The sequence below is a fragment of the Fusarium keratoplasticum genome, chromosome 2 (genome assembly GCF_025433545.1).
Source record: "Fusarium keratoplasticum isolate Fu6.1 chromosome 2, whole genome shotgun sequence".
Lineage (NCBI taxonomy): Eukaryota > Fungi > Ascomycota > Sordariomycetes > Hypocreales > Nectriaceae > Fusarium > Fusarium keratoplasticum.
Genome location: NC_070530.1, coordinates 282,260 through 295,077, shown reverse-complemented (window position 1 = coordinate 295,077; position 12,818 = coordinate 282,260). Strand labels below are relative to the sequence as shown.

At 50.6% G+C, this 12,818-nt stretch overlaps 5 protein-coding genes across 5 annotated transcripts; 2 read left to right on the top strand and 3 right to left on the bottom strand.

Moving 5' to 3' along the window:
* Window positions 1–2,949: 2,949 nt before the first annotated feature.
* On the bottom strand, window positions 2,950–4,728 carry NCS57_00198400 (uncharacterized protein; the record flags this gene model as incomplete). Its single annotated transcript, XM_053052027.1, has 4 exons — window positions 2,950–3,465; window positions 3,514–4,079; window positions 4,133–4,511; window positions 4,564–4,728. The coding sequence occupies 4 exons, from the start codon at window positions 4,726–4,728 to the stop codon at window positions 2,950–2,952; spliced, it is 1,626 nt and encodes a 541-aa protein (XP_052917273.1).
* A 651-nt stretch (window positions 4,729–5,379) lies between these two features.
* Window positions 5,380–6,392, bottom strand: NCS57_00198300 (uncharacterized protein; the record flags this gene model as incomplete). Its single annotated transcript, XM_053052026.1, has 2 exons — window positions 5,380–6,287; window positions 6,335–6,392. 2 exons carry the CDS (start codon window positions 6,390–6,392, stop codon window positions 5,380–5,382), a joined length of 966 nt encoding a protein of 321 aa, XP_052917272.1.
* Window positions 6,393–6,780: 388 nt separating this feature from the next.
* Window positions 6,781–8,693, top strand: NCS57_00198200 (uncharacterized protein; the record flags this gene model as incomplete). Its single annotated transcript, XM_053052025.1, has 3 exons — window positions 6,781–7,857; window positions 7,909–8,233; window positions 8,273–8,693. The coding sequence occupies exons 1-3, from the start codon at window positions 7,377–7,379 to the stop codon at window positions 8,691–8,693; spliced, it is 1,227 nt and encodes a 408-aa protein (XP_052917271.1). The 5' UTR covers window positions 6,781–7,376.
* Window positions 8,694–9,139: 446 nt separating this feature from the next.
* On the top strand, window positions 9,140–10,116 carry NCS57_00198100 (uncharacterized protein; the record flags this gene model as incomplete). Its single annotated transcript, XM_053052024.1, has 4 exons — window positions 9,140–9,438; window positions 9,497–9,729; window positions 9,777–9,878; window positions 9,926–10,116. The coding sequence occupies 4 exons, from the start codon at window positions 9,140–9,142 to the stop codon at window positions 10,114–10,116; spliced, it is 825 nt and encodes a 274-aa protein (XP_052917270.1).
* A 202-nt stretch (window positions 10,117–10,318) lies between these two features.
* On the bottom strand, window positions 10,319–11,830 carry NCS57_00198000 (DUF1996 domain-containing protein; the record flags this gene model as incomplete). The annotated part of the gene is made up of 4 exons (XM_053052023.1): window positions 10,319–10,962; window positions 11,016–11,277; window positions 11,333–11,499; window positions 11,560–11,830. 4 exons carry the CDS (start codon window positions 11,828–11,830, stop codon window positions 10,319–10,321), a joined length of 1,344 nt encoding a protein of 447 aa, XP_052917269.1.
* Between the last annotated feature and the right edge of the window lie 988 nt (window positions 11,831–12,818).

Below are 12,818 nucleotides of genomic sequence, written 5' to 3'. Positions count from 1 at the left end.
ACAGCCACAAAAGTCGCAGACACCTCAAAATACCGCGCGTGAACTCAAACATCCTCAAAACCCACTAAAAAACAGCCATTTCAGTTTAATCCAAGTACTCAGATATATAAGATCATTATGGCTCGAGTCTCGGCTAATCTACGGATCCAAAATGCCGTCAATGCGGCCAAAAATAATGAGAGGCGCTTCACGCGTGCCACCCGCAATACCACCAATAACGGCAGACGGCAACCCGGCTCCTATCGTGATACAGCTGAGAAGCTCGGGGTTACTAAGGCAGCGGTTGAAAAAGCGATGAGACTAAAGCCGGCTGTCAAAATGGGCCGCCCACCGCTTATCACGCGCGAGGAAGAGGCCGCCCTAGTGGCATATGTTGTTTGGCTTGAGAGATCCGGCTTTCCAGCTGAAAGGGCTCAAGTTGAGGAGGCTGCGAGGGAATTCCGACTTAGCAGAGGGTTTCCTGACAGTCCCTTTAACAAGAATTGGTATGCCCAATTCCGTAGCCGTCATCAGGAACTTACAACGTCACATATCAAGGCTGTGGATAAGGCACGGAAGTCATATGAGAACAATGACATCCAGAACACTGAGACTTTCTTCGATAACCTCAAATCCACCGTGGAAGAGCTAGATATCGGTCCCTCAGAGATGTGGAATGAGGACGAATGCGGCATCCGTATTGGCTGCCTCCGCGAGCGAATCCAGGTCCTGATCGTAAGGACCACTCGTGCCCAGCGGCCAGAGGTTTCTGACCCTAACAACCGCGAAACAACGTCACTTTTGGGAGCAGGAAATGCCGTTGGTGACACTATTCCTCCTTGGCTTATTTTCAAAGCTTTTCCTACAGAGTCATGGTTAGAGATCGACTGCGTGCCCGGCATGCGCTTTGCCAAGTCAGAGACCGGCTTCAGTAACCGAGATATCGCATTCGAGTGGCTTCATCACTTCAACGTTGAGTCTTGGAAAGCTTCGGCCAAGGCACAGAAGACCGGGCTATCCCTAGAGGAATGGTTTGGCTGTGATGAGTGGTTACGAGAGCCTGGAAGGCCTCATAACATATTCAAGCAGCCACCCAATTGTCGGCCGGATAACGAGAGAATTTATCGACTTCTGATCATCGACGGCTTCACCGGTCATACAGCCTTCCATTTCGTCAACTATTGTATCATGTTCGATATCGTGTTTTGCACCTTGCCTCCGCATTCCACTCATATCCTTCAACCTCTCGATGTGGGCGTTTTTCAATTCCTGAAAAATGCACACCAAAAAGCTCTTCGCCAGTCGATAAGAGAGGGCAACCTGGCCTTCACACGACTTTCCTTTGCCGCTGCTTTCCACGAATTCTATTACGAAGGCTTCTCAGCTGCTCATATCATGAGAGGCTTTGAGAAAAGCGGTATCTATCCTATCACTTCCACGCCTGCGATCACATATATCCACAAGAAGCAGCTTAAATCACGTACGCCGGTCGAGCCCGCCTATACCGACCTCTTGCCCAAGGAAACACGATTCCAACAAGCTGAAGACTCCCTCGCCGCCGTGCTCGATAAATACGGTGACGTCATGAGCTCGCCGAGCCGTGAGAAGCTTCAGTCGGCGAGAAAGGTGCTTTCAGAGTCGATTTTAATGGATAAGCAGCGTAATGCCTTCGTCAGCAACTTCGAATCACGTCTCAAGAAAGTCACAAGCAAGAGAAAGCCCGGAAAATTCATCAAGCCTAGTGGTATGTTTGTTACAAGTGTCAACTTTGAAGATATCAAGGAACAACACGAGGTCGAGCTCGCCGCCGCCGAGGAGAAGGAACAACGTCGTCAACTTCGCTCAGTCAAATCTCTCGTCAAGCAGGAAAGAGGCCGCTTTTTCGAGCTTTGGAAAGCTGATAAGATTGCTCGCTTTGGTACAACAAGGAAAGCGTGGAAGTTCGAGGATTGGCTGAAGGATACAGGAAGAGAAACTGACTACCTTTCTATTGATACTAGTAACTCTAAGTTTAATGAGCTCCTCAACCAAAAGCCCGATGGCTTCATGATTGATATTCCCGAATCACAAGAGCTCCGACGAGCTAGGCAGCGAGCCTCGAAGGCGCCGAGACCGATCCTCGCGATGGACTTCCCCAAGAGCGATGACACCGTCACTTTCACCGGCCTAGGCCCCTTCAATGACGAGGATGATGAAGATGAGGATACCCTCGTAGAAAGAAGGGATCCTGAAGATCAGGATGACACTCAATTCGACTCGCTGCCCCCATTTATGAAGTCATCACCGCCGGCAGAAGTCATTGAAGTCATTGACCCGGATACACCTTGCCCGAGGCAACTACCACACAAGTGCCGCCGCTCTCACAGCCTAGTCAGCGTTGGAAGACCTTATCCGAGACCGTGAGAGTCATGAGGGCCAACTTGAACAACGAAGCCAGTCAAAGTCACAGCAAAATTGGCAGCTAAGGTGACCGAGGAAGCAGCCCGGGCTGGGCGAAGAGACGGACTCAGAAGACCGCAAGGGCGCGATTTACGCCCTTTCTGGCATTATGTGCATTTTGGCCGGCTTTCTGTACCTCATTCAAGTCATCAGAATCAAAATAGACGCTGTTATAAATCAATTCATCGAAAAAGGCGGTTTTTCTCATACAAAATGAGGCATCTTAGTGTCTGCGACTTTTGTGGCTGTCCGCGACTTTTGTGCCCAACTGAGGGGCGCGGAGCCTGCCCCGAAAGTTGGCTGGTGGGGCCTTCGCCAACGGGTAGTTGAGGCTTCCGAGAAAGGCCCCTTTTATTTCGTTAATTCGTATTCTTAATACACGCCAATGCTAGTGAGTAGCACCTTTAAGCTTCATAACTGATTGAGCACCACCACGGCTAAAGCCAAATTGAATTCTTCCTGTTGACGAAGACAAATAGTAATCTGAAAAGGATCTCGCCGTAATTGTCTTGATACTCAAACTCGAGCTAGTCATGAATGCCACTTTAGAACCTCGAGATAAATAGATCCAACACCAACAGCAAGAGTAGCAGCAGCAAGCACCAACAATCCGCGGCCTGATGTCCTTGTTTCCAGTGCACGAGGCTCTCGAACGAGTTTTCGGTATTCAAAGTCGCCTGATGGCACAAAGAGGCTTCTCCACCAAAACTTGAACTGCCAATCCGGAAACATGATGGTGTTCCTGTTCGACTTTGTCTCGATGAACCAAGATGTGCACCCCGTGGCCCAAACCAACTTCTTTGCCTTCTCTTGGACCTCGTCAATGTCCCTCTTCTCGGCGTCTGCTGTGACTTCGACAATGTCGGCTTCGTTCTTTAGGATGGGTCGGATGGCTCTTAGAGTGAAGTTGATCTGACACTCAGAGGTGTAAATAACAGAGAGATGCCCGCTCAGAGTGTTGGGGCCCATCATGATGAAAAAGTTGGGAAAGTTGGACAAGCAGGTTCCAAAGTAAGACGAAGCTGCACCCTCACTGACCTGATCCCACTATAAGCGTGTTAGCCTCATCTTTGGCTGCTTGTTGAAAGTACTTGCGTGTTCATTAACAGTAAGACCGCCCTTCCCGAATATTTTCATGGGGAACAAGGGCGTTTGGGTCTCGAATCCATGGGCGAGGATGATAGCATCGGCGTTGACTAGTCGACCTGATTTTGTGCGCACTCCTGCTGTTTCGATGGCTTCTATCGGGTCATTATAGACCAAGTCGACATTATCGCGATGCAGACAAATGAGGTAATCCGTGTCGTTTACTCTTCGCTTACATCCAACCTCGGTCTTGGGAACCAGAAACTCGTGGTACTTAGCCGGAGCTGTCCTTCGTATGTAGTCAGTAGCCTCTTTCTCCCACTGATTTCGCATTCCGAGTCCCTCGACGACTTTGAAGCCATGAAAGTTTCGTTCATTCTGCCAGTAAAGTCTCGCGCGGTGGATGCGCATCGCAAAGGGAACCCATCTCATAACGAACTTGAACAAGGCTGAATGTTTCGGGTTTGGACGTTCTGCAACCCAGTGTGACTGTCTAGCGAACTGCGTTGCCTTTTTGACGGCTCCATCTCCAGCAGTCATGACTGGGAGGGCCTGGGTTGCGCTGCAGCCGTTTCCTAGCAAAGCATTAGTTGACAAGCTGCTTCAAGGGCGAGATGGGTAATCTTGCCAATCATCACCACCTCTTTTCCCTTCCAGTCAAACGAGTGGTCCCACTGAGCTGTATGAAAGATGCGGCCAGTAAAGTCTGATGCACCGGGAATGGTGCATGGCTTAGGGATAGACAGTGCTCCTACCGCTGAAACGAGGACTTTGGAGCGCCGGGTGGCGAGTTTGCCGGTCTTTGCATCCAGACATATAACATCCCATGTCCCAGAGGTCTCATCCCAACGAGCAGACTGGACAGTTGAGTTGAACCGAACGTGCTTCTCAATCTCATACTGAGCCGCAACATCCTTAAAGTACGAGTGAATCTCGGGCTGCATCGCATATGCCTGAGACCAGTCGGGGTTGAGAGCAAAAGAGTATGAGAAGAAGTGAGAGGGGACCTAGTTGTCAACCATTAGCACGCTTGATGTCTGGCTGTGTTGTTATACTCACATCGCATCCGCAGCCAGGGTAGGAATTAACCCACCAAGTGCCGCCAATCTCGGCGTCTTTTTCGATGATTTCAAAGTTTAGAGTTCCGTATTGACGGACTAGCTGGACGGCGAGTCCAATACCGGACATGCCAGCGCCAATGATGAGAACGTCGGGTTGATCCATGGTGATGGTAATGTTGGCGTGAGGCAGACCGGGGAAGGAATTTCGCGGGGATTGCGGATAGAGCGTCTGACAGCAATGCGCGACTATTCATTCTTTATACTACTATTACAAAGTATCTTCCTTCTCTTTGATCTAGCTTGACGCCCATTCTCACCGAAAATCATATTCAACTGTCTTGCGTCGACGACTCACCCAATCCCCAAAATGGCAGTCAAGCCGAGGTCTGGACCTCAAACGTCATTGCGGACTCGGCTCTAGCGGCCAACAAGCCGAAGCGAGCACTCGGTACAATGTACCACGAAACCAATTGCGTAAACCCGCAACTAATTGGCGCGGTTGAGGCCCCCATAGCGCGTGGGGCATACTCCTGCAACTCGGTGTAATGATGTTCAGGTGGCGTCCACTTTGCAGAGGGGAAACGATGCCGAGATGGTCATTTGACTCTTTGGGATTGCCCATGTAGGTAATCCGCGTATGCAGATGCAGTTGATAACACGGCTTGTGATAGATATCACAATTGTTGCAGCAAATAAGAGTCTTGCTTGACAGCCCAAGATGCGGGTTTCTAGATGCGTTCACACCAAAAGCAAGCCGACATAGGAATGATACATCCGATGAAGATCTCTGCACGACTGGCAGTCCATTTCTAGCCTACAGCTTAGAACCCCAAATCTCCTTGTTCCCAAGCCAACCCCAAACACTTGCGTCTCCCTGCTCGGCGTTACTCGTAGTAAATCCCTTGCTCGGATCCTTCAGATCCGGACCAGGATCATTGTAAACTCCCACCTGTCGCGTATTATCCTTTCCAACCTCAAGAATTGTCCCTCCAACATGCTCGGGACTCTCGACGCAGCTAAACATGGCTTCGGCTACCTCCTGAGGCGTAACCCATCCATCCCGCGTCTCATCCACAAATTCCAACTTCTCAGGATGTTCTGTCCAGAGAGGTGTGCGCACGACGCCCGGTGCGACGGCGGTGACGCGGATACCGGTTGTTTCGAGGTTTGCGAGACACCGCACGAGACCTGTGATGCCAAACTTGGAGACACCGTAGATGGGGGCTCGGAATACGGGGATTTGGCCTGCTATCGAGGATATGTGAATTACCCGCTTTGGGTTCCCGGTTGAGGCTGTAGCAGGGGTAGGGAATTTGGAGTTGGAGGGAGTGCGAGGGTGCAGCCAGTGTGCTATGGCCAACTGAGTGGCTCGAATAGGGTGTGTGAGGTTAATGTCAAGAAGAGCATAGTGTCCGCTGTCAATGCCGTCTTTGCTCTCGGGTGATCCTGGAGGGTGCCAGAAGTTGGACCAGTTTGGTTCGTAAACGCCTGCACCAGGACAGACAATGTCAAAGTCACCAAACTCACGCAGAGCAACTTCAAACATGCGCGTCAAAGCCGGCCAGGACGTCACATCCGTTTCCACAAAAACAGCCCTCGGAGACGAAGTCTTGTCTTCATACTTGGCCAACAGAGCTTTTGCTTCGGGTCTCAGAGAGAGGTCTGCCAAGACGACGTTGCAGTTTCGAGAGAGTAGTATCTCAGCAAACGCGAGGTTGATACCTTGAAAGTGTTAGTGATGGGGGGTTGAGGTACTTGGTGTAACTTACCTGAGCCGGCACCTGTGATGATGGCAGTCTTGCCAGAGACGGAAAATAGCGTTGACATGGTCGAGAGTGGCAATATCGAAATAGTAGACTTGCAGATTCACCTACTACTTACAAGAATTAAAATATTGAGCTCTTATAATGGTTGACGACTGGAGAATAGACTCTGGGCATCCGGTCTCGCTTATCGCCGCCGAGTATCGACCCCGCACTCGCCTTGATTTCTCCCGATGTTGGGTCCTCGGCTTGTTAACCCTTTGCAGACGCCATCACTCGGCTTCATTACCTCATCTCTGAGTCAACTTCACGCTCTGAACTGAGAAAACTCTTTATCCCAGATTCTAGACATTAATGCTCCATCTTTGAGACGCAGGATGCGTTCTTTCTCTGGCTGGTATGCGTGCCCTCTCTTGGAAGTCTATTGCCGAGCAAAACTGACCCTGGGCAGCCAAACATGCAGGCGAAGGAAATTGAAGTGTGACGAGGTCAAGCCCATCTGCGGGCCCTGTCGCAGGGGTTCTCGGGAATGTTGCTACTCTCAGAGGTCGATATTTCGGCACTTTGAGACATCGCCGAGAGACAAGAGCAAGGACGCGAGCTTCTCCCAGCACCAGGATCAACACGTCTTCCAGGACGACCATGTGTGGCTTCATGTGCCAGCCGAGCGTGGGCTTTTGTCAGTCCTGTACGTTTTGCAACGTTGACATTTTGTTCAGTTCGGTTTATACATGTCAAAGACCCCTATGCACATCAAGATGAGCCATCCCGGCAGCTTGGGGATATTCAGGAACCAGAAGAGGAATCAGTTCCGATTCATGACTTTTCTGAAGCCATCCTTGACTCACCTATAGAAGAAAGCATCTTGACAGCAACGGATGAACCCCAAGATTATGCCGAGCATCCACAAACGCCAGATATAGATGAGCCGGCATCAACATCAAACTTGACGGCATTGCACTTGCTCAGACATTTCAAGCAAGGTCCTGGTCAATGGTGAGTCTCCCCATCTCAACCCCACAGTCTCCTATTCTCACAGAGTCTCAGGATGGACATATTTGATACGGGGTCCTACTTCTCCTGCAAAGTCCCGGTCATAGCAGCCACAAAGCCCCTGTTGAAATCAGCAGTTTGCGCAGTCTCGGCCAAACATCTCGACCGCCTCTCTCGAGCTGAGACTTCTTCTGAAAACAGTTTTCATGCATCCCGTTATGCTGTTGACTGGCATTACCAGTCTGCGAAGCATTATGGCGAAGCTATTAACCACCTCAAAAATGCGGTTGATCTACGAGCATATGAGAATGACTTGAGTGATAAAGAGGACATGCTTGCTGCTGTGGCGATACTTTGCATATATGAACTCATGGATGCACCTGATACAGCCTGGCGAGCACATCTCAAGGCATTGCCGCTCTTTGATCCCAAATCAGATCCTTTCGCTGCCCCGTCATCACCGGTAGTGATCCCTCGGACGGCAATCCAAGGCCCCATCTTCTGGAGTCTGGCAAGACAAGACTTGCTTTGCGCGTGTAAGTTGTCGCCTCTTTCGAATATTGAGTGATATTCTGAGCCTAGTCCAGTCATTAGCGAAACACAGACTCGTCTTGATCTGAAAGACATGCGCCTATGGCAGAATGCAGGCCTCGCTACAAATGAAAACGGCTCTCTAATGCCATTCAGTCCTCCCGGCTCAGCTGACGTTCGCACCTCGGCCGATATTGAAGAAGACACCAAGAGCAACGAGCTAACCTGGCTCCTGGGCAAGATATCGAATTACCTTACGTCTGGCGATGCCATCAACCCCACCGACTATGCCCTGCCTCATGGGCAGCGTCCTCCAGTCGGAGTCACCCAGGAGCGGCTTCTCGAGCGATGGAAACTGTTGATGGCCGAGTTGCAAAAGTGGTACAATAGTCTCCCCTCAACCTTCTAACCGAGTGCTAGGACAGCATATTTAGGAAGTGAGGAGGAGTGCTTCACCAACTTTGAACAAATATGGTACGAGTTACCAATCTGCGCCGCAACCATGCAAAACTACCACATGGCCATGATCCTCCTCCTCGTCAACAGACCCCAAGAGTCAACGGCTATCCGCTCCACAGTCTCCGCCCGCCTCAATTCATACAGGCAGATCCAGGCCAAAGTGCATGACCACGCGAGAGAGATATGCGGCATCAGCTTGGCGAATCCCACGGATCCGATGAGGATCAATTCGGTGCAGGCCCTGTTTGTCGCGGGGCAGGTGTTTTTTGAGAGGTGTGAGCAGGAGGCTGTTTTGAAGCTGCTTGAGGGGATACAGAGGGATCTGGGGTGGACTACTAGTTTTCATACCGCTAAGCTTGTTGATGAGTGGCCGAAAGGGTAGAATAACATAACCATATCCATAATGACCCTGCCTTCTTGAGATGGCCATTCCTTCTCCCCTACCGGACACCATTCCGTGTCGACCTCGGCATAGACACCCCGCATGTTATATGCAGCATTCTGCACAACCCCTCAACAGGCCGCAAAGCCATATACCGAGTTCTGAGACATTGGCAACGAACGTACCCGACGACCCCGCGTTCTCGGCTTGATTCCTTGTTTGAGTGCATAAATTCGGCAGATCGGTTGGCCTACCCATCTCGGAAGGCCGGAAACCTTGTTGCGTGGTAGGCAAGTGAGCATGTTAAATAGACATGCCGTGGCTAATGAGGTGGTCAGATACCACCCTTTGGTGACGTTGAGACTTGACCTCAGTCTTACTCAAAAGACTCATTATCAACCCAGCATAATCTTTTCTCCAACAAAGTCGTACCTCAATCATCTACAATGACTGCTCCGACATCCGTCCACCGATTATCAGGCAAGGTCTGCATCGTCACAGGCGCCTCCTCCGGTCTTGGTCGTGCTATTGCACTCGGCTACTCTCGCGAGGGAGCTTCCGTCGTCTGCGCAGATCTCCAGCCCAAGGCACGCCTCGATGTGAATGGGGAAGAAGCAATCAGCACCGATGAGCTCATCCGGTCGAAAGGAGGGAAAGCAATCTTTGTTCAAACGGATGTAGGCAAGGCTACAGCTGTCGAGGCCCTAGTGACGAAAACAGTGGCCGAGTTCGGACGTATCGATGTGTAAGTGTCTGGAAGACGTCCTCAAGTTTTGGCAACTCTAAGTATTGACATGCCCCAGGCTGGTCAACAATGCTGGCATTTCTGCCGAAGCAGGAAACAAACCACTCAAGATCCACGAGACGCCAGAAGAGTGGTGGGACAAGACGATGAACGTCAACGTCAAGTCCATTTTCCTGACGAGCAAGTACACCATCGCTCAGATGCTGAAGCAAGAGAAGCCTGAGACTGGTGACAGGGGCTGGATCATCAACATATCGTCGATATACGGCATTGTTGCGGGTCGAAATATCTGTAAGATGCCAGACCTAAGAGTAAAGACAGAAATACTGACTACGTAGCGTCATACTGTGCTTCAAAGGGTGCTGTGTCCAACTTGACTAGACAGGTAGCCTTGGACTATGCCAAAGACGGCATTCACTGCAACGCGATTTGTCCAGGATGTGAGTATCCCGCCTGAGGCCTTGTCGGCCCGTCTAACACAGTGCAGACACCGAGACGGCCATCTGGGCCGACACAGTCAAGCACAACGACATGGAATCTATCCGATCACTTCATCCGCTTCACGGAACAGGTGTTCCAGAGGACTTAGTGGGCGCGGCCATCTTTCTTGCAAGTCAAGAGGCCAGGTGGATCACGGGCGTGTGTCTTCCAGTGGATGGAGGCTTTACAGCCCAGTAGCAGTCTGACGGGGTTCTACTCTATGTTCTCTGGGTACTTGTTCAAGATGCTATTGCCAGCAAAGCCATACTAAATCCAAGTTTCCCGACCCAACCTAGACCGCCAGCTATAAACTTGCCGCATGCTACGAGACCCTGAATCGGTGACATGTCGGCTACGCAAATGGTCCCAGCCATCAGAATATCGATTCGGTGCTCAAGAATCAATCTTGGCGCTCTTTGGGAGGAGAAGCTCTGCAACCCTTCTTCGCCTGGTGGAGGCGGAAGTGTGTCTTGCTCGAAGAGTGATGTTTGTTGTTGTTGTTGGAGGAGGAGGATGTAGTCTGCGCATTGGCAGTCGAAGAAGCTGCCAGGGTAGCTGTTGACACGGTTTCAATTCCTTGGGCCTTGGCGGAGATGGTGGCCGTCGATAGCGTCGTCTGGGAGAGGTCTGCTGTTCCACTAGACGATGCCACAGTAGATGGAGCACTCGTTGATGTTGAGGGAGACGAAACAGAAACAGAGGATGCTTCGTCAAGTGCCTTCTCCCCGTCGTCGACGGAACTGCCCTCTTCTCCCCACTTACCACTCCATGTAGCATTGACACTCTTTCCATCCGTGATGGTCAAAAAGTTGTCGTACGTACCAGTCACGACGGACTCACTCAGAGACCCGTTCTTTGCTGCCAGGACAGTCTGCCAGTCAAGATCCCAAAGGTAAGTCGTGGCCTCGGCCGTTGCGTTGCAAGTGTCGCTGCGAACGTACGCGGCCTCCCCACCGATCTTGGCGAACTCGGTTGTATTGTGAGAGACTTCCCACAATGCCGACTTGTCCCAGCCCATGATAAAATCGCCGTGGTAGGTATGTCCTGTTGCTACAAGTCAGCAAGGCAAACCTCAAGACGGGGGACGTGTTTAGTACCTCCTCCGCTTGACAAGGTCAAGTAGTCACCGTCTTCAAACGTGAAGAACTCTGCGTCGCCAACATCATACCAGACAGCGAAAAACATGCCCGGGACGCTGATGCACCCCGTATCGACAGTGTCATTGCAGGCACGATATCGGCCCAACGCCTTGTCTTTGACAACCCAGCCCGGAAAAGGGACGTTGCCTCGAAGCCACCCCGTGCCACGCTTCTTGGGAAACTGCCATTTCTCCTTGACTTCGTCGCTCTCGTCGAAATGCTACCCATGCGTGAGCGATTGGTCTCGTTTAGAGGGCTGAACGTTCGCCACTCACCCAGTGAATACCGTTGCCACCCTGCTCCCGGATTTCATCCTCAGTGATCTTGGGGTTGCCACCGATGAGGGCAAAGTCTTCGGGGTATAGGCCTGGGTTGTTCTCCTGCCCTTGATAATACACGTGGAAAATGCCAACCTTGACGGGGACAGTGACATTTTTCTTGACTAAACAGATGTAAGTCTGACAAACTTGCTCAACTGCCTTTGATATATGTGACTACTCACCATAATACAAAGTAGGCATCCAATAGGCAGATTTGTCAAGCTGATTATCGCACGAAGTGCATCCATCCTGGAAGTCGGCTCCGTTGACCGTGTCTGCAGAGATCTTGCGAGATCCCCAGAAGGTATGCATGTGGGAACTCTCAGCCCCTGGACTGACAAGGGAATCGATTCGCTCGCGCTTCCATGGTGCGCAGGTAACGCGGAAGAAAGCAACTGTTTGCGCAATGAGGGCAGCGCCAAAGAAGGCCCTGAACAAGCCGGTTGGCTTCATGTTGGGACGAAAGGAGCGACAAGAATAAACAAGAATTCCAAAATGAATGAATGAATGAATGAATGAATAAAGGAGTGGAAGGGCGCTGAAGCAAGAACAACAAAAACAGTAAAAGGAAGCTTCAGAAAGGAGCTTATATCAAGTAAAGGTATCCCACATACACGCCGACTTAGCCATAAGATCAACGAGTCAACGAGCGAGTCTCGATAAGCGCGCTAGATAAGAGCATTCTCCACCTCTTGCTACAACTAGGTAGGTACTTCATATCGTTTTTCAACCTTAACTTCGGAAGAGGTGCCGTGGATGGCCTGTCCCAACCCGGTCCCCGCGGGCGCCTAAATTGCGAGAGGCCGGGATCAGTCTTGGTCTGGCTGTTAGCGCCACGTAGCAAACTTGGCTGGCCAATCTACTGCTCAAAGTGCTGAAAGGTGAAACAAGGTCACCATGGGGAATTTGTCCGTAGAGGACCCTGAAACCTGGTATCGAAATGAGTTTCCTACAGATGAATCTCCTTGATCACGTAATTGTTGCTAGTATTAGTGACGCCCCCAAAAGAAGTCATCGGGCACAATGTCGAAGAACACGGTAGTCAACACATGACAGCATTTAAACCCAATGTTGCAAAGCCCGCAACCTAAATAAAATTGCAGCAAAAGTTTGATAACAGAAATAATCACGCTATGGAATCGATGTTGGCCCCTCGTGGTTGCACTTGACTCGGGACAAGCCTCGCAGTATCAACAAATTCACCAGCAGCGCTTTGAGCCCAAGTAAATCTTACCTATCCTCTGTAAAAGAAGCGATATGCCATAACGATGTTCTTCTTCTAACATATTGTCAGCTATATTAGCCTTTTGTAACCGCAGGCAGAGAAGCCTCTCTAAGTTCAAGCTTGCATACAAGATTCCACTTTGCTGTTGTGGCTGATGGCTTCTTGTCATCATTGCAGATAATAAAAACAAGATTCCACTCGATTCCCATAAATGCC